The 26,118-nt window shown below is 44.0% G+C and overlaps 3 protein-coding genes across 3 annotated transcripts; all 3 read right to left on the bottom strand.

The window, feature by feature from the left end:
• Positions 1–553: 553 nt before the first annotated feature.
• Positions 554–1,798, bottom strand: LOC125544928 (LOB domain-containing protein 20). The gene is made up of 2 exons (XM_048708711.1): positions 1,037–1,798; positions 554–951 (listed from the first exon to the last, which is right to left on the bottom strand). Exons 1-2 carry the CDS (start codon positions 1,457–1,459, stop codon positions 640–642), a joined length of 735 nt encoding a protein of 244 aa, XP_048564668.1. The 5' UTR covers positions 1,460–1,798; the 3' UTR covers positions 554–639.
• Positions 1,799–2,124: 326 nt separating this feature from the next.
• On the bottom strand, positions 2,125–4,519 carry LOC125544927 (histone-lysine N-methyltransferase SUVR3). Its single transcript, XM_048708710.1, has 2 exons — positions 3,852–4,519; positions 2,125–2,762 (listed from the first exon to the last, which is right to left on the bottom strand). The coding sequence occupies exons 1-2, from the start codon at positions 4,459–4,461 to the stop codon at positions 2,374–2,376; spliced, it is 999 nt and encodes a 332-aa protein (XP_048564667.1). The 5' UTR covers positions 4,462–4,519; the 3' UTR covers positions 2,125–2,373.
• A 4,947-nt stretch (positions 4,520–9,466) lies between these two features.
• On the bottom strand, positions 9,467–12,985 carry LOC125548679 (general transcription factor IIF subunit 2-like). Its single transcript, XM_048712237.1, has 6 exons — positions 12,649–12,985; positions 11,702–11,810; positions 10,463–10,593; positions 10,295–10,369; positions 9,924–10,073; positions 9,467–9,815 (listed from the first exon to the last, which is right to left on the bottom strand). The coding sequence occupies exons 1-6, from the start codon at positions 12,853–12,855 to the stop codon at positions 9,696–9,698; spliced, it is 792 nt and encodes a 263-aa protein (XP_048568194.1). The 5' UTR covers positions 12,856–12,985; the 3' UTR covers positions 9,467–9,695.
• Positions 12,986–26,118: the final 13,133 nt, after the last annotated feature.

Here is a 26,118-nt window from a genome sequence, read left to right as displayed (position 1 = left end):
GCGTGATCGTAGGCAATTTTTTAAAATACTACGTTCCCCAACAATGACCACATTTTCAGTAGATGGATCCTTTAGGGAGGATGATGGCACCACGGCAGTTGGGATGATCCTATGACGACATGACAGTTTAGTCATTTTCTCAGCGTATCCCTACTTATTTAAGTGCAGTGGCGCTCTTGAGATAGAGATTCATGCATTGATGATCGACATGGCGCTTGCTCATCAGCATAAAAGAGCTCGTTATGATTTAGTCTGATTCTTTATGTGCTTTATCTTGTATTTTTAGTTCTAGTTTAGATAGATCGGTTTATGGTTATTTAGTAGCTGAAGTCAAGTTCCTTATGATCGATAGAGTTTTTATTAGTTAGAAACTTCGTAGATCTCATAATAGCATTGCAGATTATCTGGCAATGTATAGTTGTTCTGAACGGGCTACGGCTGTGTGGCTTGATAGGGGCCCCGCAAATTAAGTATCTCTTGCTTAAAGATTGTAGCATCATCTTAATGAAATAAACTACTATTGATCGCAAAAGAAAATACATCCAGCAAAAAAGACTCACTTAAACATCACCACATAATCCTTAATGGAAGCACTTCACATCACGACATTGCAAAAACACTATGCAATTACACGTGTTTTCATAGTTGCCGTTGTCCTCCTGCATTATCCGAGAAAGGGCTCACGCCCTGGCTCTCGTCTTCGTCTCGGTGCGGCGGCTGCGAGAGCTGGAGAGATTCGAGCCCCCTCATCTGGGGCTCCACGTCCATGAAGTCCACGGCCTGCGGAAGATCGTCGTAGTTCACCATCTGGCTCGGCGCCGACGCCGCGGAGTACGCCGGCTGCAGCACCGCCAGTTGCTCCGCGCCGTCCGGGTGCGTGCTCGCCAGGGCCAGCCTGCAGTTGAAGAGCTGGGTTTGCAGCACGGAGAGCTGGCCCTGGAGGAGTGCTACCTGCCGTCGACAACGATCAGAAGAAAGAGAGCCGTGGTTGCGAGCACAGTACGTACGTTTTCTGAAGCGTGGTCAGTGCAGTAACCTGGTGCTGGAGGGCGAGGATGGTGCCGACGCAGCCGTAGACGGGGTCGGCGACGCGCGCCTGCGCCTCGTAGCAGACGGTGCGCGCCGTGTCCCGGCGCAGCGCCACGGGCACGCGCGACAGCAGCTTGGCCACGTTGCTGGCCCCGAACACCCGGTGCACCGCCGCGAACTGCGCCGCGCCGCGCTCCCGCCCGCTGCCGCTGAAGTGCGGCGCGAACACGCACCCCGGCACGCACCGCCGCCGCAGGAACTTGCACGCGCCGCACGGCGCCCCCGGCCCGGCCGACGACGACGTCTCGTCCGCCTGCTGCTGCTGCTCCCTCGCCGCCGACCCGTGCACGGCGCCCCCGCGCTTCCTGGGCGGCGCTGGCTCCTCCTGCATCGCGATTTGCATGCGCGCGCACGCACGTACTGCGTACATCCGCGTGCGCCACGGCAGCGCGCGTGGCGTGAGCCGGGCGGCGAGTTTTAAAAGGGGTGGTAGCTGGTGGGTGGGTCCTCGCTCGCCGGAGCCCCGGTGGTGTCCATGCAAGATTTATGAGGTCCGTGCCGCGCGGGGCCGCGGATCTCACGCTCACGGAAGACAACGGTAGTGTTAGCTCGGGAGCTGTTTGCCTCGTTGCCGTCAAGCTAGAAACCACGCCAAGCTCAACTTCTCTCGGATCAATCAATTTTCTCATGAAAGATTCACCGAATCGCGCATTTGATGCAAATGGCATCGTGTATGGTTTTCCTTTTCAGTGAGATTTCAGTAGACACTGAAATATTTGCCTTGCGGTCAAAACATTTTAACACTTTCAGTAGTACACGATTTTTTTCTTCAAAAAATCAAATATTTGATTGAATTCTAGTAAATGTTTCAGCCCTTTAACCAAAATGCAAACCGAGAACACTGAAATTTGGTGATTTCGATTGTTGCTGAAATATTTCTAAAATTGAAAGTAGAAACATAAACCAGAGAAGAGACAACAGAACAGAGGAAGGGAATGTGTGCCCAACTGACAACACAAACTCCATTGTCAACATATTTAAGAGACAATGCAGGTTTTAGTAAGAAACAAGCCTCATTCTCATGGCGAATCGATCTGTTGTGCAAGTTTACTTCCCTTGCAGCAAATCTCTTGTTAAGAAAGAGTACATTATCCAATTTGTTACAAAGTCGGCAGTTACAATTGATGTCATATTAAAAGGAATACATGAAATTTGTTAGGAACGAATTACAACTGATGAAATGAAGGAATAATAACTCATCCTGAAGCTAGCCAACATTCTTGTAAAGTACAAACAGCGCACAACAAAATTTGCTTGGAAGGAATTACAACCGATGAGACGAACCTAGGTTTCTTCTGCAGGTAATACACCAGGGCAACACGAGCTTTCACAGAAGCACGGTAAGCCCTTAGGATTGGGTTTGGCATCCCCGTAACTGAAGGCGAGCTCTTCCCCGTCCACTATATCTCTGGCAGCAAAAAGGCAGAGCCTTGGGAGCAACGAGCCGGAGCTCCTCACTAAGATAGGGCGCAGGTTGCCTCCGTCACATGAATGGTTGATGAAACGAGCCACGTTTCCCACTTTTGTTGCATCGATGTTAACTCGCATGCATACTCTCCCAGAAGGAAGGTGCTCTCGTATGACGAGGAGTGCAGGAGAGAGCTTACCAACCGAGGCAAGCTCGTCATACAGCCTATGCCTCCTCCGGGCTTCTTCTGTCGTCAAGAACTCACCTATAATCCAAACATAAATAGCATAGTCCGAGTCAATGTCAGCATGGACATAACTCATAAATAATAAACCGATGTAAACTAAAGCTGGCCTAAAGAACGTTATGTGAAGATGACAAAAGAAAAATTCCAATCAGCCCTCTAGTTCCTACGACCCTTACATTTATCTTTCAGATTAACAAATGGAAAATGGTAAGATCAGTCTGCCATTCAGAATACGAACTGATCTAGTCAGTAGTTACCATGCTCCTGCTACAACCACCAAACATAAGCACACCTGACCACCGAGCCAAAAATAACTTTATATGCAAGTTCAAAAGGGATTTAAAAGTAAATGCAACCTAACAAACCAATGGAGCAGGACAGCAACAACAACCGCTATTTGGGAAGTACCCAAAACTTGTGTAGCTCAGAGACGATGCAGGGTAAAGATGATGAGGGCTCACATGAATTGTAGGTGATACCAGTCGTTGGTGTATTAAGTTCTAAATGCAGTACAAGAATTTTCTAGCCGCCCACAAAGTAGCATTTGCATTGCTGGGTGCACTTGAAACTCTTATGATTATGTTCTGGTGATTGGGCTTCGATAGTCAGACCTCCTTCAAATATTTATCAATGTTGGCACATTATTACTGCCTGCAGATACCTATCCTACCTGACTGAAAATGCTTTTGACACCCGAAGTGCATGATTCTTTCAGTTATTTTCATGGGATCCTCTATCCTACCTGACTGAAAATGCTTTTGACATGACCCACGATACAGCAGCAAGTTCTTGCCCTCTAAGCAACTAATTATCTTGTCCGTTGATTTTCTTTGAAGCTTTGACGCAATTCAATGTAAACCGAAACACAGAGTCACAACTAATACACCATATTGAGACCAAAACTGACCACGGGGATCAGTTGTGAGGCACATCTGAAGGTGAACTTATCCGCATCCAAGCATCATCGTTTGACAAAAATGTAAGGGAAATCATGACTTTGCATACTCTAGTGTAAATTTATAAAACATCAATCTAGCATCCATTGATCGACAATTTTGATTCAGCAACGTCATCGGAACTAGGGAGGGGTGTATTCTAGTATCGTACCGGCATACTCGCAGACGAACTGGCCGCGGTGAATGACCTCGGCGGCGTGCAGCGCCCACCCTTTCTTCAGTTGGCGCAGGACGCGCAGCCGCACCGTGACGCCACGCTGCGTCCGCCGGTTCTCGCACGAGGGCCCGCACGCGCACCCGTCGCCGCACTCGCTGAGGCTCGCCATACCCGCCCCCGACGCATCCGCCGCCTCGGCCTCCGCATCGGCGCACGCGCACCCCGCGCCGCCGCACTGCCCCCGGGCGCACGAGCACCCGCACAAGGGGAGGCCTAGGTCGGGGCGGGGCCAGGTGGGGCCCGGCGTCCGGGACGATGCGCAGCCCCACGGCTGGGCGTTGAAGGAGGCCGCGGAAGGAATGAGGGAGAAGGGCGTGTAGATGAAGTAGGAGTAGGGCTGGGAGTCGATGGGGTTGACGAAGGGGGCAGGGAAGGCCTCCAGGCCGCGAGCCGAGTCGGCGGCGCGGCGGGCGGTGACGGCAGACGCGGCCGCTCGCATGGCGCGGCTGGCGGAAGCCGCGGCGGCAAGGTCGGGCGGCGGCAGCCACGGGAGGACCAGCTCCGCCAACTCGCTGACGGCACCGGCCGCCGTTGGATTTCTCATCCCGAGCAGGGGCCAGTGGAGCGTGAGAAATATTTTTTTTTTTTGATAAACTGGAGCGTGAGAAAGATTATTATTCCTACAGCAGGGGACGTCTGTTTAGCCTCCCTTTCGAATCTTTTTCGTCCCACTTTCTATAGGTGGCCAAACGGGCCAGGATAGCTGGGCCGGCCCGGTAGCATGGCCGGCACGGCACGGCACGGCACGTGCTAAATGGGCCAGGCCCGGAACGCGGCACGTCAAGGACCATGCTTAGGCCTGAAGGCTGAGCACGCGGGCCAGCACGGCACGATCCAATTATCTTTTTTTTATTGTTTTATGTATCCTAATGTGGTCCAACATGTAAAAATAGGCTAAAAAACGCCCAGTGCGTAAAATAGGAGGCAGATTAGCGGGTCTAGCGTGCCGGTGGGCCGGCCCGATTAGCATACGAGCCGTGCCTGGGCTGCAGGCTGCAGCATGCAGGCCGGCACGGCACGGCCCGTATAATAATCGTGCCTTCGCGGGCCGGGTCGTGCCAGGCACGATTAGGATGGGCCGTGCCGTGCTGGGCCGGGCCGACCCGTTTGGCCAGCTATACCACCTTTCACTTTCGCTGGTATTTTTCGTAGGTTTTTTTAGGTTTTTTTCATCCCCTCCTCCATTTCATCGGTTTATTTTCGCGTCACCCTCTTACACAATGAAAGAAATCTGAACATATCAGAATTTTTTATACTGACGCAAATTATTTATTAATGTAGAATCAATCACGATCAATCTCTAAAGACCAAATTTAAATTAATTAACATTACCTTAAATCGCTCAATCACATTAATCTCTACTACCTAAAAGAAACGTAAGGTTCCTTCTCCCCCCTCTTACGTCGTCACATCTTTAGTCAAGCCCCTCCTCGTACGACCGTTACCCCTTCACCGATTTTCCGGCCTCCCTTCACCGGTTTTAGCTGGTTTTCTCATCTGGCAAGACAAAACCAACCTCTATTTGGTAATATGGTCAGACAAACCCAACATTTATTTGGTAACACAATGAATTCTATGGTGATTGATTTCTTTTTTGGTAACCCAGGTTAACTAACGGATGGTAATCAATCTTCAAATACCAAAACTAAACGATACAAGGCAACAAAAATCAATTCACGTATCACAATCAGATTCTTCTTTAGTAGGGTAGCTTAGCTCACGGGCGGTAACCAATCTCCAAACAAAGGAAACAATTAACCTCTACATCACCGTCGTTTACCTCTTGCCAATGCCAAATTCATACTAGGCATATATCACCTACGCGACATGGTGTTGGTCTAGATCCCTATGACGTGATGTTGGGATCATGTCACAACACCACGCCGTCCTGAGCGCCCATTTTGTTTCGCCCACGGTCGAGCGATCCGACTCCCGATCCACGATCCAACCGGAGAAACCCTATCCCCTCCCCCATCTCGTGTATTCTCCTGTGGCGGCGTGACAGGTTGAGCGGTGCCGGGACAGCAACGCGACGTTCTTATGGTGCATCAGAGGCAAGACATGAGGTACCCATTCATCCTCTCTTCCTAAGCCTACGTCATCTCTCTCCTCTTGGCCATCTCTCTTGGAATGGCGCTCGGCGGCGACGACACATGAACGCGGAGTGCCTCGTCGAGTTGCATGGGGCCCACAACTGTGCCCCCGCGGCGACGACGCATGAACGCAGAACACGGCGTCGACGTGCGTGGTGTGCTGAATTGGCGCGGCAGCGGCGGTGGTCAAAGGACGTGCTTGCTTGAGGTCGGTCGACCTTTATGCTGTAGGGGGCAGCGCACAGGCCGGTGTGCCGAGGTGGTGGGGAGGCGATCGACAGACGACATGTGTGTCTGAGCCCTAATGTTGCAGGGCTGCGATGCCTATGTTCGCTAGGATCTCACGCGACAATAACCTGGGGAGGTCATCCGGCTTCAGCGTGCATAAAAAAACTGCCATTGCTAGCTAGCATGTGTGGCTTGTATCAGTAGAGCTCGGAGCGAGGGAGAGGGACGTATACGTCCACTCCCATGGGAAGATGAGTGCGAAGAGGAGGTTCTGTCTGTGGTTTTCTCTACTATCAAAGTGGCTAGGTTGCCATATCCTCTACGGCTCCACCTCGCCTACACAGGCACCACATTCTAATCAGATGTTAAAGACTCAAAGGTGACTGAACCATTGCTTTGATATTCCTTGATTTCCGCTATGAACTAATACTAGGAAAATTGGTCATACATGCTCCTTGCAAGTCACGGCAGCTCATGTTTTATTTCTTTCTGGAATGAGCCGCAACACATGGGTAAGATGAAGATTAGAGAAGGCAATTAAGGTGGGAGAGGATACCATGAGGATTGAGAAGGCAGGCAAGAGGACGTCTACATTCAACATGTCATCATGTTAAAGCTGAGTTTGTATGGTTGTAGATTTTAATCCTTGTACAGGTGGTGTTCTTTAAGTTTCATTTGGCGTTGCCGTCAACAAGTTTATACTTTCATCATCTTCTACATCAAGTATAGTGGTTAATTGTTTTGGACAACTCTGCATTTTTTCCTCAAAATTACTTCACCGCATTTTGTGGACATCAAAAGTAACAGTATAGTACTTGGTAAAAGTTGGTCCTATAATATTCAGTCGCATGCTTGCGATATTTAGTAGGTCTTTGTATTTATAGATAGTATTTTTAAGATGAAACTTCTATAACAAACAGTCTGTATAATTTGTTCATACATACATGGATGGAACATCATCTCTTTTCATATGTTGCTCCTGTGAAGAATAAATATACTACTCCCTCTGTAAACAAATATACAGGGGCAGTACTTTTTGTGGGGTAAAAATAAATATACTACTTGTAGTCTTCTGATTCTATTAATTCATTTCTACTACACACAAGGCCTTTCCATATGTTCACTCAGTATCTTCTTTTTGTCACACGAGCAGTTTCTATATTTTACAAAGGTGCACCGAAACACATAGGTCATTGGCTAATTGCTATCATTTGGTGGTAGCAAGTTCAAGTAATAGTTTGAACACATTCAATAAATAGTATAAATAATGCATCTTATGTATAATTTAGATATATTGTTTGTCATGGAGTTGTGGCTAGCCGATTTACATGAAATTAAATCCCTCCATTGTAGTGGCAAATATAATACCCATCATCCATATTGTTATACATTAGTGTGAATAAGGTGGATGTCAAATATGAGAAAGTGTCAATCTAAAAAAGAGCAAATTCTGACAATTAGTATTTGTATAATTGGGTCTCAAATTAATTGATGTAGGGAACAGAAGGGTCTTGAGAATTCGGTTGCACTAGGTAGGAAATAGCATAAATGGATTATGGTCCCACACCCAATAAAAATGGATGTGTGTGTGAGAGAGAGAGGGAGAGAGAGGGAGGGAGAGGGGTAGAGAGAGGGAGAGAGTGTGTGTGTGTGAGGATTTGATGGTAAAAAAGGTCGCCAATGTCAATTGATATGTATACTAAATGTATTATTAACATGGTTAATATTTAACTCTTAAAGTTAGTGTGGCCCCGTTGCAACGCACGGGCAATTAGCTAGTTGTTTTTAGCAAGGGACATCTGTTCATAGCGTGCATACACATGTGAAACTTAAAACATTTCTGGACATGGCTATGAAGAAACTCTTGAATCTGCAATTCTTTTTTCAAGAGTTAGGTCATGCAACACAACACATGTGTGGTGGAGGCGGATGTACACGTGGGGACATGCTGGAGACGTCGTGTTGTTTCTGGAGGCGGCGCCATAAATCCCCGCACGCTTCTCTCATTGCTCACTCTCTCCTCTCTTTCCACTCTCATCGAAGGCGGAGACCACAAAGATCTAGATGAGGAGCATCGACCACGAGCATCAGTGGCAAGATCTGGACGGAAGGCAACGACGATCTCATCACCTCTCCTTTACGGGTCCGGCAATGGCGGTTAGCTATCTACCCATTTTACATGATTGTAGTTGTACCCTTTGATTTGCATCTATTGTAGTTGTAGGCTTCGATTTAGGCATCAATTGTAGTTGTAGTCGCTGATCTAGGCATCAATTGTAGTTGTAGGCTTCGACTTTGGGAATCAATTGTAGTTGTAGTGGTCGATTTAGGCATCAGTTACTGAAGGCTTCGATTTGAGACTGAACAAAGTGCATCTGATCAGGTTTTTTTTGCTTCAATCTGACCCGATTTGATTCACCTCTAATCGGCTTAATCCATACTGCGTCCTTCCATGCTTTGTGATTATGACTAGAGTAGGAATAAAAGTGCCTACTAGGAATGGTATGCATGCTCACCGGTCAAGGTAGTACATTTTGAGCATAGATCAAGGTTCCTTCCTGTTGTTCATATGTTCAATGCAGAATGACAAGCTCGTCCTCGACAATGCAGCTTCAGGGAACTCCTCAAAGGGCAAGAAGGTTTTGTTTGACAAGAAGGGCAAGGCGATGGTGGAGCTCGCACTGCCCCGAAGAGGCGTAAGAACTATGACCATTTCCATGAGGACGCCGCCCAAGTCACTTATGCAAGGTCATCCTTGCACCCCAGTTGGAGTGGCTGCCGCCCTGTGACTTCACCAAGCACTTGACCATTGTCCCACCAGAATTCGTGCTGAGGACAAGCACCAACTGCGTCTAGAGGATCACGGTCCGGACGATTAACAACAGGCTCACCCTTGATAAAGGTTGAGCCCCCTTCACGGTTTCTCACCATAGCAAGATCGGGTACCTCCTCACCTTTCAAGATGCCGAGTCCCGACACCTTGCTAGTGATCGTCTTCAACGACGACGGGGTTGAGTTGGTGGCCAAGTGCAAGGAGCATGAAGAGGCATTTGCCATGGACCCTTCGGGTGTTATCTTTGCGCCTTTTAGTTTAAGACTTTCGTGTTGGACAATTAGTTTGAGACTCTGGTTAAGACTCTTTTAGTAAGTTTGAGACCCATAAGGTAGAGAAGGCCAAGACTTCATATACACAGAAACATCAACAACTTTTCCTTCGGGACACAAGGATGCTGAAAACTCAGGATCTTTGATACGGCAAACCGTGGTATAACAAGATATCTCGAGGCTTATACAGCGTAAAAATTACTTTTGCAAAGAACAACCAGATGAAGCATACGCGATTCATCAGCAACTAACAGGCTGGAGTCAGAATCTGTCAATGACCCACATTCAACTTATCAGAGCATACGGGCTTCTAGCTCTCAGGTATAGCATATCATAAGAGATGATATAGACTTCAGGTCGCGCTAGTGTCCTCAACAGACTTCTTGTATTCAGGCTTGAGCTCATGTGTCCCTTGATTCGGTCCTCTCTTGTTGTAGACACAAAGATCGTTCATTATCTCCTTCAGGAATTGCTGCATGAATAAGGTGTCGTCAGGTCGTAAGTGAATGCATTAACTGTAGCAAGCAACGGATCAACATCTTATCAGTAAATAAATGCTTCTAGGAATCAGGCAAAATACCTCTGGTTGATCAGTTTCCTGCATTAGATGCCTCAGTGACCAATTCGGCTGCCTCTCAAATAACTTGAATAGGATGTTTTCAATGTCCCCACGATCCCTGCGTGTTCTTTTCACTTCAGGAGTTCTGGTTGGCGCCGGCTTCTTCTTGTCCTGATAAACACGAAAATTAGGAGTGATGAGACTCTTTAAAGAAGACCAATTCAAACGATCTATTTACTGGGAATGCTTTTGTTGCCAGAGGAGGTAATTGTTGAAAACATAACATGTAAGGTATAAGATGGAAATCCTAACTTCAGAACCATTTATTACTACTCTCAAGACCCCTAGCAATCTTGAGAGTTGTCTTAGCTATCTTGAGCAAGAACGACTACCTTTGGACCAGAATGAGGCCCGCCACCAATCATGCTAATCATTGTGCGCACGTTCACATGCTCCTTGTCAAGTACCTACAAAGAAATGAAGGGGAAAGGTGAATTTACATGACAACACTTGGAGGATGTAAGAGACAGAAAAGGGCAACATCAAATTAAAATTCTCACATGCACTTTTCTTGTTTTAATCATAGAATTTTTAGTCCTCTCACGGCATAATTTTGCATAGTCTGAAAGGTTTTCTTTGTGCGGTTCCATGTCAAATTTGTGCTCGACTTTTCCTTCGCATGCAAGCTTACCTGAAATAAACAGAACGCAGTAATTATGTGACGCAGAAAAAAAATTAGTGCTGTGTTGTTCCGAATAAACAGCTTGTGTAAATTGTATTGGTTCAGCAAGGTGCATATAACATGTGGTAGAGGAGAATCTACCACAAAAACTTCCAAAGGCAACAGCATAAAACGTATCTGATGCCAGTACGACATGACAAGACACAACCAAGAAACTGTACAGAAAAGATGGATACTAAAAGCAGTACAGTTAAACGTTAGTTATTGCCCTTAACCTTGTTATTAAAGGGAAACATCAAACAGGCATGATAAACCAAAGGCCAAATATATAATTAACTAGCCATCAACTAGCAAGTAGGATTTTTTTTTTGAGAATCGCAAGTAGGATTTCTGAGCTATATCATGATCATGTACTGACTGAAGCTTCGTGTGATAGCTTTATGGAAACACGTATTTGATGGGATACACATGACATGAGTCGGTCGGTATACTGAAATGACTACGTATGAAGTTGCTTGCAAAATCTAAAATGTAGAGAGCCCACAACAAACCATATATTGAGTGGATTAATTAGAACTGAAACATCAACAAGGTGCTTAAAGAGCAAGTTCAAACTAAACAGACTTATAGAAGGAAATAGTTTGACAAGAGGACCCAATTTGTGAGCAGCCTGACAGTATAATGATATCGACAAATTAGCACTATCCCAATATCACAATATGTACAATTACAATCAAACCTGGACTATATATAAACTGTGTCAATTCTTTTCCTACTTAATGAATAGCTAGAGCTCCTGGCCGTTGCCCAAAACAAAGCTCAATGACGCCAATAAGGCAATAACTATAGATAATTGGGGCCTGAGGACTCGGGAATCTAGAATTAATTAAACACCTTAATTTCAGGACTACGGCGGGGTTCGTTGGCATGAGGTGTAACTAGCTTCTGAACCAAATTAGACAATGCAATACATATTATTATTACATTAAGAAACATATATTGGTAAAACAAGCATTCTTTATTTCTCACTTACGGAAACAACTGATCTCAACGTTTTCTGAGAAAAATAAATTAAATGCATGTGGATATCATAAAAAGGTTAAAGACAGCATATTACCTTGGTTAGACTCTGAGAAAACACACATTGGCACAAAATCCTTGAACATATTTAAAGAGTAATTCTTCGGTGTGTTGCCATTATTAGTTTGAGCCATCTCCATCTTGAACTGTTATTTCACTAACACCGTATAAGAAACATAGGTACATAACAAAAACATCTCAAATGGATGTTATTATACAAATTTAGTGAACAGTGCTCTCTTATGGCCTATGGGGAAACTGGGGCACAAAGAGAGAGGAGATGGATGAACAACATTTATGACTCTGAGAACCGAGTTCTGGAAAGGAAAAATGGAAAAGACATGTACAAGGCACTACTGTTTAACCACCAGAGATAGCGTTAGTTTTTAACCCTCATTGTAGAGCATACATGCTTACGCAGTTATGCTAAGCCCTTTCACGATTTGTTTCAGACCAGAATGTTGCTTAATGCCTCCAGACTGCATAGGCTTTTCTCCCAGAAACTACCGACAAATTTTATGCTCATAATTCATCAGAGTGATAGCTGAAAAATTCTGAATAACACACATACATTATATATCAAGATCCAAAGTGCAGTGCTATAATTGCTCAAATTGATCGAGTTAAGTCTCGAAAAATAAGTTACCCATGGCACTTCGAGGTGAAACATACGAACTAGAGACAGGCCTTACATATCTGAAAAACTAACATCAATTAAAGCATACAGTAACGCAACTGAAGGCAAACATAGTTCACCATTCTAGTAATGCGCCTGGACAGAAAAGTTCGTGCTTAAGACAGAAAGAAAATCCAATAGTTCATCATCATTTAGGCAATGCGATCCTAGCAGGGGTTAGCTGATCTTATCTCAGAGCTTACCTTCCGCCCACCACAACCCCAAACAACATACATTGGAATAACTTAGCGGCTACGTTTCGATGGAGGCAAAGCCACGCAAACGGGAGCGAAGGGGGAGGCTCTTGCCTGGTTCGGGTCCTCGTCGGTGCTGAGCGGGTCGAAGGAGAGGATGACCTTGGCGACGACGGGGTTAGGGTTAGGGTTGGGGCCTCCCGCATCGGCGGCGGCGGCGGCGGCCTCCTGCCAGGCGCGCGAGACGATGGTCGGGCACTTCATGAGCCAGACGGAGCGGTCGGCCCGGCCCGTCTCCAGGTGCTTCCCCTCGTCGGCCATGTCCGCGGGTCGGTGGTGCTCCGGTGAGCGGTTCCCCTCGGAGTCGAAGGTTGCGCGGCTCGCCGGCTCGTGTGCCGGGAATCGGGCGCGTCCTGTTTTAACTCGGGGACCGGGACGGTTTTGCGACGGGAAGAGGCGGTGGGCATAGTACACTAGGAAAAACAGGGCTTTTCCTATTTGCCGCTCTGTGCGGCAGATTGCCAGACAATCCCATACACCGAGCAGTAGCGAGCCACTGGGCCAGCCCATTTAGCTTAGACAGTGTAACACCTTCTAAAAGTTTCTGGTCGATTTTATACAATCTTTTTTGTTTACCTGTTTTTTGGTTTTTATTTTCTTTCTAAAAAGTATTCCAAAATTAAAAAATGAATATGTTAAAAGTTGTTCATATTTTTTAATGATCTAAATTTCAAAAAATGTTCATACTTTTTAAGAAATATTCAATTAAAAAGCACTTCTAAAAAGGCTAAAAATTTCAAAAATTGTTTAGTTTTCCAAAAAACATATTTTCAATTTTACAATTTTTTTCTGTCTAAAAAAATTCATTTTAAATAATTAAAATAGTTTTTATTTCCCTAAAAAACCGTAATAAAACTTGAAAAACTTCTGAGCGCTCGCTATACACTAGCTTCGCTACATGGGCAGGCCTAGTCGGGAGGGGCTCGCCTATGCAACAAAGAGGAGCTCCGAAAAAACTGAGAGAAACCCATCGAATGCATGTGTTGTGTGTCATGTGGATGGGTTGCGGTATTTCTTGTTTAGGTCGTTTGTGAGTGAGCTCCTACTCTATTCCTTCAACAAAGAATTGCTTGTAAAACGTGTGGCCTAGAATGGCTCCTAGACGCCGCGCTAGATATTGTAATTAGCTGGTACACTGCCAGATGCATCTATGTAGAGTTGCTTTCATGTTCATAGTATGAGCTATATTTATATTGAGTTAAATTTAAGAAAAATGTATTGATCATTATTGTAAAATGTTGCTTCTACCATGAGAGAAACAAAATTATGACATGTATCATGACTATATATATAAAACTAACACTTACATTAAACCTTATGAAAAATTATACTTGATCCCATTTGCAAGAGATGCACATGCAACTTCCATGTGTGAAAGGGTTTTGTAATGATGATGCATATGTGTGTGTCCAAGCTACTTTGGGCTTGTGCATCTTCTGCGGGGTGAAAGGGTCTTGAAATGACGGTGCGCCGTCTGAGTGTTGAAAAGTCTTCAAATGATGATGGTGTGTGTGTGTGTGTGTGTGCAAGCTGCACTCCAACCATTCAGTTCATACGCCTAACAAAAATAATCCTAATATAGGATGCTATTCATTTAAGTTTTTCTAATAGTTCGCATGGTTTTAGGTTGTTATACATTGTCACTAATACTATTTGTATGCAACTTTAATTGGATTTTGGAACAATGTAAAGTTTAAATAATATTTTATTTGTAACAAAATGACTTTTGAGTTTGCTCCGGCTGTATCTTCACTTAATGACGTTTGAACGATACGCTAGCCAACGACAAAGCGGTTGCTCCCCCTCCCAAACATTCGTATATTTACCGAACACTTTTTTTGCCATGGGGTCAGGTTGAAGAAATTGAAGTCTTCCCCCACCCTAACATGCATATTTTCTCTTTTGCTCCCCCGCCACATGGATACCCCGGTAGCGTATCGTTTTTTCTAGGAACGAACTCTCTCATCTTCATGGCACAATAGAATCCACTACATGCATTCATCTTATCGTCTAAAATAGCATGTATCAGATAATAAATAAAAATCCATGGTCTTGTCAACTGATAGAGCCCGATGCACAAAACTGGTGGAATGACAAAACCTCAACACAAGAACACTACTAAGTGAGCACAAAGAAATATAAAATCGAATTAAGTGCATAGCACCTGACAAAAATCCACCAACGATGCGTGGCATGTTGTCGCCTACAAGCCTAGCTAGCGGTTATGAGAGGAAAAGAACTACTTCCACGTGTATATATTCCATATCATGAAAGTCGGTGTAAAGACATAAATATAAGAAATGCAATTCTTAGTAGCAAATACGATACTAATACCCTATGTATATGTGATTGTAGGATAAAAGTTATGATTGTAGGTACATGTATTCAACATAAAGCAACTATTAAAGAAATACAATTTAATGTCGAGAGTTGGAGGGGTCTTGCTCCCTACCCTAAGACTAGTTATAGTGGGAGTAACTTTAACCGTAACATAGAGTCTAACTCGGCAAATTTGTGTATGTGGTAATGATTTAATGAGGAGAGAGGTAATTTCAGTAACTTAGCTAGTTACCATAACATCACATATCACGATACAATATGAGTCTATAACCTAATAAGTGAATCTTTGCATGACACCATACTTATGTTACTACCCACTATGAAGGTAGTAACATAGCCTTGGGTCACATGTATGTTACTAGTGTAATTTACTCTCCACTATGGCTAGTCTAGGGTCAAGCCCCCTAATTCTTATTTAACTAGTCTTTTAGCAGGGTCATATACCCACCAAAAAATATTATTTTTAGTAGTGTTGGTACTTAGTATATTCAAGTGTTTTTGGGGGAAATATTTTGGCTACTGCGACTCGATGAGTATAAAAAACTCGACAATCTGACGCCGAGGATGAATTTTTTGTATGCCCTTTGGGAGATGTGGAACGTATTCGGTACTTGACATCTCGCATCAGTGGCTGCCACTCTCACCTCAACGATTGTCGCTTGCTCTTTTGCCCCAACCGCCCTCTGCTCTACCTCCAGCTCCACTCACATGCTCCCCCATGGCCAACCACTCCTTCGCCTTAGCCACCATTTTTGCTCCGCAAAGCCTATAGTCTACCCATCGGTGAAACTAGAGACATGTCTCATGAAGGCAAACAACAAAAGATGGATGTTTTGTCTCTATGTGTGGGGGCGGGTGGGGGGGGGGGGGGGGGGTGTTAAAAATAAATTCTTCCATCTAAGCCCCTCTCACCCCAAAAAATTCCTTCAATGATCTTTCCTGGGCCTGGGTTAGAGCGTGGCGCGCCCGACATAAATGTAGCGATGAGGCTTAGGTATCGATTAGTCAACTATATCAATCGAATTCAAATATGATGTATTATAATGTGAGTTTCCTGGAGTGATACCCTGTCAACCCTCCATGCCGAAGCACGTGGATAGACCCAACTTACATGGACAAACATAGATTAGATGGATCTGTCAGGATATATAATTAACCATGTGTTAACTAAGGATAGTCTCTCCTTATCCAACTGACACATGGTTACCATCTTGCAAACCAATATCTCCGTTCCCTCTAAATAAACTATAGACCAGGTTGAAGGTAATATGCCCTAGAGGCAATAATAAAGTTGTTATTTTATATTTCCTTATATCATGATAAATGTTTATTATTCATGCTAGAATTGTATTAACCGGAAACTTGATACATGTGTGGATACATAGACAAAACATTGTGTCCCTAGTAAGCCTCTACTAGACTAGCTCGTTAATCAAAGATGGTTAAGTTTCCTAACCATAGACATGTGTTGTCATTTGATGAACGGGGTCACATCATTAGGAGAATGATGTGATGGACAAGACCCATCCGTTAGCTTAGCGTATTGATCGTTCAGTTTTATTGATATTGCTTTCTTCATGTCAAATTCATATTCCTTTGACTATGAGATTATGCAACTCCCGGATACCGGAGGAATACCTTGTGTGCTATCAAACGTCACAACGTAACTGGGTGATTATAAAGATGCTCTACAGGTATCTCTGAAGGTATTTGTTGGGTTGGCATAGATAGATTAGGATTTGTCACGCCAAGTATCGGAGAGGTATCTCTGGGCCCTCTCGGTAATACACATCATAAGAAGACTTGCAAGCAAAGTGACTAATGAGTTAGTTGCGGGATGATGTATTACGGAACTAGTAAAGAGACTTGCCGGTAACGAGATTGAACTAGGTATGAAGATACCGACGATCGAATCTCGGGCAAGTAACATACCAATGATAAAGGGAATAACATATGTTGTCATTACGGTTCGACCGATAAAGATCTTCGTAGAATATGTAGGAACCAATATGAGCATCTAGGTTCCGCTATTGGTTACTGACCGGAGAGGTGTCTCGGTCATGTCTACATAGTTCTCGAACCCGTAGGGTCCGCACGCTTAACGTTCGATGATGATTTGTATTATATGAGTTATGTGATTCGGTGACCGAATATTGTTCGGAGTCTCGGATGAGATCATGGACATGATGAGGAGTCTCGAAATGGTCGAGAGGTAAAGGTTAATATATAGCACAATAGTATTCGGATACCGGAAGTGTTTCAGATGGTACCGGGTACATATCGGGTCACCAAAAGGGGTTGATGGGCCAAGAGGGGAAACACAGCAGCCAGCAGTGGCTGATGCTCCCCCATATGGGCCGCACCAGAGGAGAAAGGAAAGAGGGGAGGAGAGAAGGAAGGGGAGGGATTTGGCCTCCCCCTTCCTTCCCTCCTCCCTCCTCTTTCCTTCCCCCTCCGGTGAAAAAGGAAAGGGGGGCCGAACTGGGGAGGGACCCCAAGTAGGATTCGGCCTACTTGGGGCGCTCCCCTTGGCTGCTCCCTCTCATCCCACGTATATATATGAGGGGGGAGGCGCCTAGAAGACACAACAACATCTGTTAGCCGTGTGCAGCGCCCCCCTCCACAGATTACACCCTCGGTCATATTCTCGCGGTGCTTAGGCGAAACCCTGCACGGATCACTTCACCATCATCGTCACCACGCCGTCGTGCTGACGAAACTCATCTACTTCCTCGACACTTTGCTGGATCAAGAGTTCGAGGGACGTCATCAAGCTGAACGTGTGCAGAACTGAGAGGTCGGTACTTGATCAGTCGGAACGAGAAGAAGTTCGACTACATCAACCGCGTTGTCAAACGCTTCTGCTTTCGATCTACGAGGGTACGTAGACACACTCTCCCCCTCTCGTTGCTATGCGTCTCCTAGATAGATCTTGCGTGAGCATAGGAACTTTTTTGAAATTGCATGCTACGTTTCCCAATAGTGGCATCCGAGCCTGGTCTATGCGTAGATGATATGCATGAGTAGAACACAAAGAGTTGTGGGTGGTGATCGTCATACTGCTTACCACCAATGTCTTATTTTTATTCCGCGGTATTGTTGGATGAAGCGGCCTGGACCAACCTTACATGACCAAGTTCATGAGACTGGTTCCACCGACAAACATGCAACTAGTTTTGCATAAAGGTGGATGGCGGGTGTCTGTTTCTCCTACTTTAGTTGAATCAAATTTGACTGCGGCCGGTCCTTGTTGAAGGTTAAAACAACAAACTTGATAAATGACCGTTGTGGTTTTGATGCGTAGGTAAGAACGGTTCTTGCTAGAAGCCCATAGTAGCCACATAAAACTTGCAACAACAAAGTAGAGGACGTCTAACTTGTTTTTGCAGGGCATGTTGTAATGTGATATGGTCAAGACATGATGTGATATACGTTATTGTATGAGATGATCATGTTTTGTAAAAGTTACTGGCAACCGGCAGGAGCCTTATGGTTGTCTCTTTATTGTATGAAATGCAAACGCTACGTAATTGCTTTACTTTATCACTATGCGTTAGCGATAGTTGTAGAAGCAATAGTTGGCGAGACGATCACGATGCTACAATGGAGATCAAGGTGTCAAGCCAATGACGATGGAGATCATGACGATGCTTTGGAGATGGAGATCAAAAGCACAAGATGATGATGGCCATATCATGTCACATATTTTGATTGCATGTGATGTTTATCTTTTATGCATCTTATTTTGCTTACTACGGCGGTAACATTATAAGATGATCCCTTAACTAAAATTTCAAGGTATAAGTGTTCTCCCTGAGTATGCACTGTTGCGACAGTTCGTCGTGCTGAGACACCACATGATGGTTGGGTGTGATAGGCTCTACGTTCACATACAATGGGTGCAAGATAGTTTTGCACATGCGGAATACTTGGGTTAAACTTGACGAGCCTAGCATGTACAGACATGGCCTCGGAACACCGGATACCAAAAGGTCGAATGTGAATCATCTAGTAGATATGATCAACATAGAGATGTTCACCATTGATGACTAATCCATCTCACGTGATGATCAAACATGGTTTAGTTGATTTGGATCACGTATCATTTAGATGACTTGAGGGATGTCTATCTAAGTGGGAGTTCTTAAGTAATATGATTAATTGAACTTAATTTATCATGAACTTAGTCCTGATAGTATTTGCATATCTATGTTGTAGATCAATAGCTCGTGATATAGCTCCGATATATTTTTGATATGTTCCTAGAGAAAAGTTGAAAGATGATAGTAGCAATGATGCAGACTAGATCCATGATCTGAGGATTATCCTCATTGCTGCACAGAAGAATTATGTCCTTGATGCACCGCTAGGTGACATACCTTTTGCAGGAGTAGATGCATACATTATGAACGTTTGAAAATCTTGGTATGATGACTACTCGATAGTTTAGTGCGCCATGCTTTACGTCTTAGAACCGGGACTTCAAAAACATTTTGAACGCCACAGAGCATATGAGATGTTCCAAGAGTTGAAATTAGTATTTCAGACTCATGCCCGTGTCGAGTGGTATGAGACCTCTGTCAAGTACTTTGCCTACAAGATGGAGGAGAATAGCTCAGCTAGTGAGCATGTGCTCAGAATGTCTGGGTACTAAAATCACTTGAATCAAGTGGGAGTTAATCTTCTAGATAATATAGTGATTGACAGAGTTCTCTAGTCGCCATCACCAAGTTACTAGAACTTCGTGATGAACTATAATATGCACGGGATGAAGAAAATGATTCCCAAGCTCTTCGGAATGCTGAAATCGGCGAAGGTAGAAATCAAGAAAGAACATCAAGTGTTGATGATTAACAAGACCACTAGTTTCAAGAAAAAGGGCAAGGGAAAGGAAGGGAACTTCAATAAGAATGGCAAGCAAGTTGTCACTCTTGGGAAGAAGCCCAAAGTTGGACTCAAGCCTGAAACTGAGTGCTTCTACTGCAAAGAAACTAGTCACTGGATGCGGAACTGCCCCAAGTATTTGGCAGATAAGAAGGATGGCAAAGTGAACGAAGGTATATTTGATATACATGTTATTGATGTGTACTTTACTAGTGTTCATAGTAGCCCCTGGGTGTTTGATACCGGTTCAGTTGCTAAGATTAGTAACACGAAACATGAGTTACAAAATGAACAGAGACTAGTTGAGGGCGAAATGACGATGTGTGTTGGAAGAGATTCCAAGGTTGATAAGATCACCATCACATACTCCCTCTACCTTCGGGATTAGTGTTGGAACTAAATAAATGTTATTTGGTGTTTTCGTTGAGCATGAATATGATTGGATCATGTTTATTGTGATACGGTTATTCATTTAAGTCAGAGAATAATTGTTGTTCTGTTTACATGAATAAAACCTTCTATGGTCATACACCCGATGTAAATGGTTTATTGAATCTCGATCATGGTGATACACATATTCATAATATTGATGCCAAAAGACGCAAAGTTGATAATGATAGTGCAACATATTTATGGCACTGCCGTTTAGGTCATATTCGTGTAAAGCGCATGAAGAAACTCCATGCAGATGGGCTTTTGGAATCACTTGATTATGAATCATTTGATACTTGCGAACCATGCCTCATGGGGAAGATCACTAAAACTCCATTCTCTGGAACAATGGAGCGAGCTGATGACTTATTGGAAATAATACATACGGATGTATGTGGTCTGATGAGTGTTGAAGCTCGCGGCGGGTATCGTTGTTTTCTGACCTTCACAGATGATTTGAGTAGATATGGGTATATATACTTAATGAAACACAAGTCTGAAACATTTGAAAAGTTCAAAGAATTTCAGAGTGAAGTGGAGAATCATTGTGCCAAGAAAATAAAGTTTCCATGATCTAATCGCGGAGGCGAATATTTGAGTTACGAGTTTGGCCTTCATTTAAAACAATGTGGAATAGTTTCACAACTCACACCACCTGGAACACCATAGCGTAATGGTGTGTCCGAACGTCGTAACCGTACTCTATTGGATATGGCGCGTTCTATGATATCTCTTACCGATTTGCCTTTATCATTTTGGGGTTATGCATTAGAGACAGGTGCATTCACGTTAAATAGGGCACCGTCTAAATCCGTTGAGACGACACCGTATGAACTATGGTTTGGCAAGAAACCAAAGCTGTCGTTTCTTAAAGTTTGGGGTTGCAATGCTTATGTGAAAAAGCTTCAGCCTGATAAGCTCAAACCCAAATCAGAGAAGTGCATCTTCATAGGATACCCAAAAGAAACTGTTGGGTACACCTTTTACCACAGATCCGAAGGCAAGATCTTTGTTGCTAAGAATGAATCCTTTCTAGAGAAGGAGTTTCTCTCGAAAGAAGTCAGTGGGAGAAAAGTAGAACTTGAATTGTACCTTCTCTCGAATTGGAAAGTAGCACATCAGTGAAATCGGTTCCCGTGATGCCTACACCAACTAGAGAGGAAGCTAATGATGATGATCATGAAACTTTGGATCAAGTTACTACTGGACCTCGTAGGTCGAACAGAGCATGTTCCGTACCAGAGTGGTACGGTAATCATGTCCTGAAATTCATGTTATTAGACCATGGCGAACCTAAGAACTATGAAGAAGCTATAATGAGCCCAGATTCCGACAAATGGCTTGAGGCCATGAAATCTAAGATATGATCCATGTATGAGAACAAAGTATGGACTTTGGTGGATTTGCCTGATGATCGGCGAGCCATAGAGAATAAATGGATCTTTGAGAAGAAGACTGACGCTGATGGTAATGTCACTGTCTACAAAGCTCAACTTCTCGCGAAAGGTTTTCGACAAGTTCAACGGGTTGACTACGATGAGACCTTCTCACCCGTAGCGATGCTTAAGTCAGTCTGAATCATGTTAGCAATTGCCGCATTTTATGATTATGAAATCTGGCAAATGGACATCAAAACTGCATTCCTTAATGGATATCTTAAAGAAGAGTTGTATATGATGCAACCAGAAGGTTTTGTCGATCCTAAAGGTGCTGACAAAGTGTGCAAGCTCCAGCGATCCATCTATGGACTGGTGCAAGCATCTCGGAGTTGGAATATATGCTTTGATAAGGTGATCAAAGCATATGGTTTATATAGACTTGAAGTGAAGCCTGTATTTACAAGAAAGTGAGTGGGAGCTCGAGTATCATTTCTAATATTATATGTGGATGACATATTGTTGATTAGAAATGATATAGAATTTCTAAATAGCATAAAAGGATACTTGAATAAGAATTTTTTTTCAACGAAAGACCTCGGTGAAGCTGCTTATGTATTAGGGCATCAAGATCTATAAGATAGATTGATACGCTTAATAGGACTTTCACAAAGAACATACCTTGGAATTTTTTTGAAGAAGTTCAAAATAGATTAGTGGCCGAAGGAAACACGTGTTGGCTCACCGCTGGGACAGATGTCAATCACTCACTGGTGAGGAGGTGCCTATGATACGTCAAACGTGGCACGACCCAACAGAGGCACATTCCAGTGAAAAGGCCGGCCCGTTTGACTTGGTCAAAGAGGTAGCGGGCCGGCCCACGGAAAGCCTGATAACGGCCTGTTAGCATATAGCCCATATATAGCCCGCTAGGCCATGACCCGTTAGGCTTACCCGAATTAGGCCCAGTAGCGTCATTTGGGCCGTCCAGTATGATTCCAGCCCGTTGTAACTTCCGGCCCATGTCTGGCCCATGAAGCCTTCTTGCCCATATGAGGCCCTTTGTAAATCTTGGCCCATTAACAGCCCGTGGTGAAACTGGCCCGTAATGAACAGTCTATCGCTTTATACCCATTAACAGCCCATTAGTCTGTCGGTCGTTTCCAGCCAGTGTTAACTTTCGGCCTTCTAAGGGCCCATTTATTCTTGGGCTCATTTCTAGAATTCGATTACTTACGGTCCGTTACTGGCTTGTTCAGCTTGTGGGCCAAATTCAGCCTGTGGTTACAGTCGGCCTGCTTGTGGCCCATTAAGACGTTGGGTTGTTTCCGCAGCGTCATCAATTATGGCCTATTAACGGCCCGTTATGGTCAGGCCATAAAACAGACGATTTCCACTCTAGCCCATCTACGGTCCATTTTGCAGTCCATCATTGGTCCACGAATAGTACGACCCATGTTTGGTGAAATGATTATATGGACCGTAGAAGGCCATAGATGCGACGGCCCGTAGAAGGCCCATGGATCCTACGGCTCGTAGAAGGCCCATGGATCCTATGGCCCGTAGAAGGCCCATGGATCCTACGGCCCGTGGAAGGCCCATGGATCGTACATCCCATGGAGGGCCATGGTCACTATGCAGGTAGCAAGACCATGGTCACAACAGTCCGTGTGTTGCCATGGTTATTGTGGCCACTAGAAAAATGCGGAAAACTACAGTGATTACAAGCAAACAACTAAACAAGACAATAAGGAAATAAATAAGCAATGAACTAATGCTAGACTATTACGGCTATTACACATATTACATCCACTGGGCATCAAAGTTCGCCACCAGTGCAAATATAGGGAACAAAGTAGCATATTACATACACTTGCCGTCTAAATTGGCCACTAGTGCAAATAAACGCGACAGCAAGACAAGTCCATAACTGAAACAACTTCAGAAGAGCTCAAGAAACGTTATCCTGGGTATCCACCATGCTGGCAATAAGCTTAGCAATCTTATTAGCTTTGTCCTGTTTGGCGCTAAAATCCTCCAACGCTTGTTGTTGCACCAGAAAGTATGCATTTGAATGCTCCAGGGACTTCCGCAGTCCTTCCGTTTCTTGTTGTAACACAACTAATCGATGTATTTCAGCTTGTAGTTGAGACTCAAGAAACCGAACTGATTCAGACAGTGAGTTTGTATAGCTTGTGCAAGCGCTAGTGGCCAGTAACTCGAACACTAAACCAAGATAGGACTTTGGGGTTGTATCACTGTCTTCAAGATAGTCTTCCTTAGCTGTTTTATCAGCTTTGTTGGAGACCAACAAGGATGTCTCACTATCCTGAACCTTATCTGCATTAATTCCTTTACCATTTCTTAATAAGACACTCTTCCCCAATATTCTATCAGCATTCTAAAAGAAGAAACAAGTAGACACATAACAGGTTTAGCATGTACTAGTATATGAAACTCATTTTGGTGAACCAATTCATTAGTAAGGTGGATAGGATTAAACTGATACGTCTCCATCGTATCTACTTTTCCAAACACTTTTGCCCTTGTTTTGGACTCTAACTTGCATGATTTGAATGGAACTAACCCGGACTGACGCTGTTTTCAGCAGAATTGCTATGGTGTTATTTATGTGCAGAAACAAAAATTCTCGGAATGACCTGATACTTCACGGAACATCTATTCGGAAATAATAATAAATCCTTGCAAAAGATGAAGATCAGGGGGCCCACCACCTGTCCACGAGGGTGGGGGGCGCGCCCCCCTACCTCGTGGGCCCCCTGGAGCTCCTCCGACCTCAACTCCAACTCTATATATTTGGTTTCAGAAAAAAATCAGAGATAAGAATCCATCGCGTTTTACGATACGGAGCTGCCGCCAAGCCCTAAAACCTCTCGGGAAGGCTGATCTGGAGTCCGTTCAGGGCTTTGGAGAGGGGAATCCGTCGCCATCGTCATCATCAACCATCCTCCATCACCAATTTCATGATGCTCACCGCCGTGCGTGAGTAATTCCATCGTAGGCTTGCTGGACAGTGATGGGTTGGATGAGATCTATCATGTAATCGAGTTAGTTTTGTTAGGGTTTGATCCCTAGTATCCACTATGTTCTGAGATTGATGTTGCTATGACTTTGCTATGCTTAATGCTTGTCACTAGGGCCCGAGTGCCATGATTTCAGATCTGAACCTATTATGTTTTCATAAATATATGAGAGTTCTTGATCCTATCTTGCAAGTCTATAGTCACCTATTATGTGTTATGATCCGTTAACCCTGAAGTGATAATAATCGGGATACTTACCGGTGATGACCGTAGTTTGAGGAGTTCATGTATTCACTATGTGTTAATGCTTTGGTCTGGTACTCTATTAAAAGGAGGCCTTAATATCCCTTAGTTTCCACTAGGACCCCGCTGCCACGGGAGGGTAGGACAAAAGATGTCATGCAAGTTCTTTTCCATAAGCACGTATGACTATATTCGGAATACATGCCTATATTACATTGATGAATTGGAGCTAGTTCTATGTCACCCTAGGTTATGACTGTTACATGATGAACCGCATCCGGCATAATTCTCTATCACCGATCCATTTCCTACAAGCTTTCCATATATTGTTCTTCGCTTATTTACTTTTCGGTTGCTATTGCTATCATCACTACAAAATACCAAAAACATTACTTTTGCTACCATTACCACTGCTATCATATTAATTTGCTACTAAATACTTTGCTGCAGATATTAAGTTTCCAGGTGTGGTTGAATTGACAACTCAGCTGCTAATACTTGAGAATATTCTTTGGCTCCCCTTGTGTCGAATCAATAAATTTGGGTTGAATACTCTACCCTCGAAAACTGTTGCGATCCCCTATACTTGTGGGTTATCAAGACTATTTTCTGGCGCCGTTGCCGGGGAGCATAACTCTATTCTTTGAGTCACTTGGGATTTATATCTGCTTATCATTATGAATAACTTGAAAGATCCAAGAACCAAGATTTATCCCTCAACTACGAGGGGAGGTAAGGAACTGCCATCTAGCTCTGCACTTGATTCACCTTCTGTTTTGAGTAAGCTTGTGACACCTAAACCTGCTTCTGCTATTCGTTCTGATATGTCACATGTTATTGATGATGCCACTTCTGCTATACATGATACTTATGATGAAACTACTTCTATGCTTGATACTACTGTGCCACTTGGTGAATTTCTTGATGAACAACTTGCTAGGGTTAGAGAGAATGAAAATATTGAATCTGATAATATTGATGAGAGTGATGATGAAGACTCACCTGTTATTCCTGAGGGTTATGTTTTTGATAAAGAAGCTTCTTTAGCTATTTTAGCTTGCAAAGATAGATACGAGCTCAAGAGGTTATTAGCTAAATGGAAGCAGCAATCTCTTAATGCTAGAATGAAACCTGACCCTGCTTTTACTACTTCACCTATCTGTGTTACTGATAAGGATTATGCATTCTCTGTTGATCCTGATATA

Source organism: Triticum urartu, chromosome 3 (genome assembly GCF_003073215.2).
Source record: "Triticum urartu cultivar G1812 chromosome 3, Tu2.1, whole genome shotgun sequence".
NCBI classification, from domain to species: domain Eukaryota; kingdom Viridiplantae; phylum Streptophyta; class Magnoliopsida; order Poales; family Poaceae; genus Triticum; species Triticum urartu.
The sequence above is the reverse complement of the archived record's forward strand: the minus strand, read 5'-3'. Positions and strand labels throughout refer to the sequence as shown.

What these genes read in the sequence shown, in the direction of transcription:
- LOC125544928 (XM_048708711.1), bottom strand. Translation starts at nt 1,459, where the DNA reads ATGTACGCAGTACGTGCGTGCGCGCGCATGCAAATCGCGATGCAGGAG. An exon ending in TCCTCGCCCTCCAGCACCAG is followed by an intron (nt 952 to 1,036) that starts GTTACTGCACTG and finishes TGTCGACGGCAG; the next exon opens with GTAGCACTCCTCCAGGGCCA.
- LOC125544927 (XM_048708710.1), bottom strand. Translation starts at nt 4,461, where the DNA reads ATGAGAAATCCAACGGCGGCCGGTGCCGTCAGCGAGTTGGCGGAGCTG. An exon ending in GTTCGTCTGCGAGTATGCCG is followed by an intron (nt 2,763 to 3,851) that starts GTACGATACTAG and finishes TTTGGATTATAG; the next exon opens with GTGAGTTCTTGACGACAGAA.
- LOC125548679 (XM_048712237.1), bottom strand. Translation starts at nt 12,855, where the DNA reads ATGGCCGACGAGGGGAAGCACCTGGAGACGGGCCGGGCCGACCGCTCC. An exon ending in CCGACGAGGACCCGAACCAG is followed by an intron (nt 11,811 to 12,648) that starts GCAAGAGCCTCC and finishes GTGAAATAACAG; the next exon opens with TTCAAGATGGAGATGGCTCA. An exon ending in GGCCTCATTCTGGTCCAAAG is followed by an intron (nt 10,074 to 10,294) that starts GTAGTCGTTCTT and finishes CGTGTTTATCAG; the next exon opens with GACAAGAAGAAGCCGGCGCC.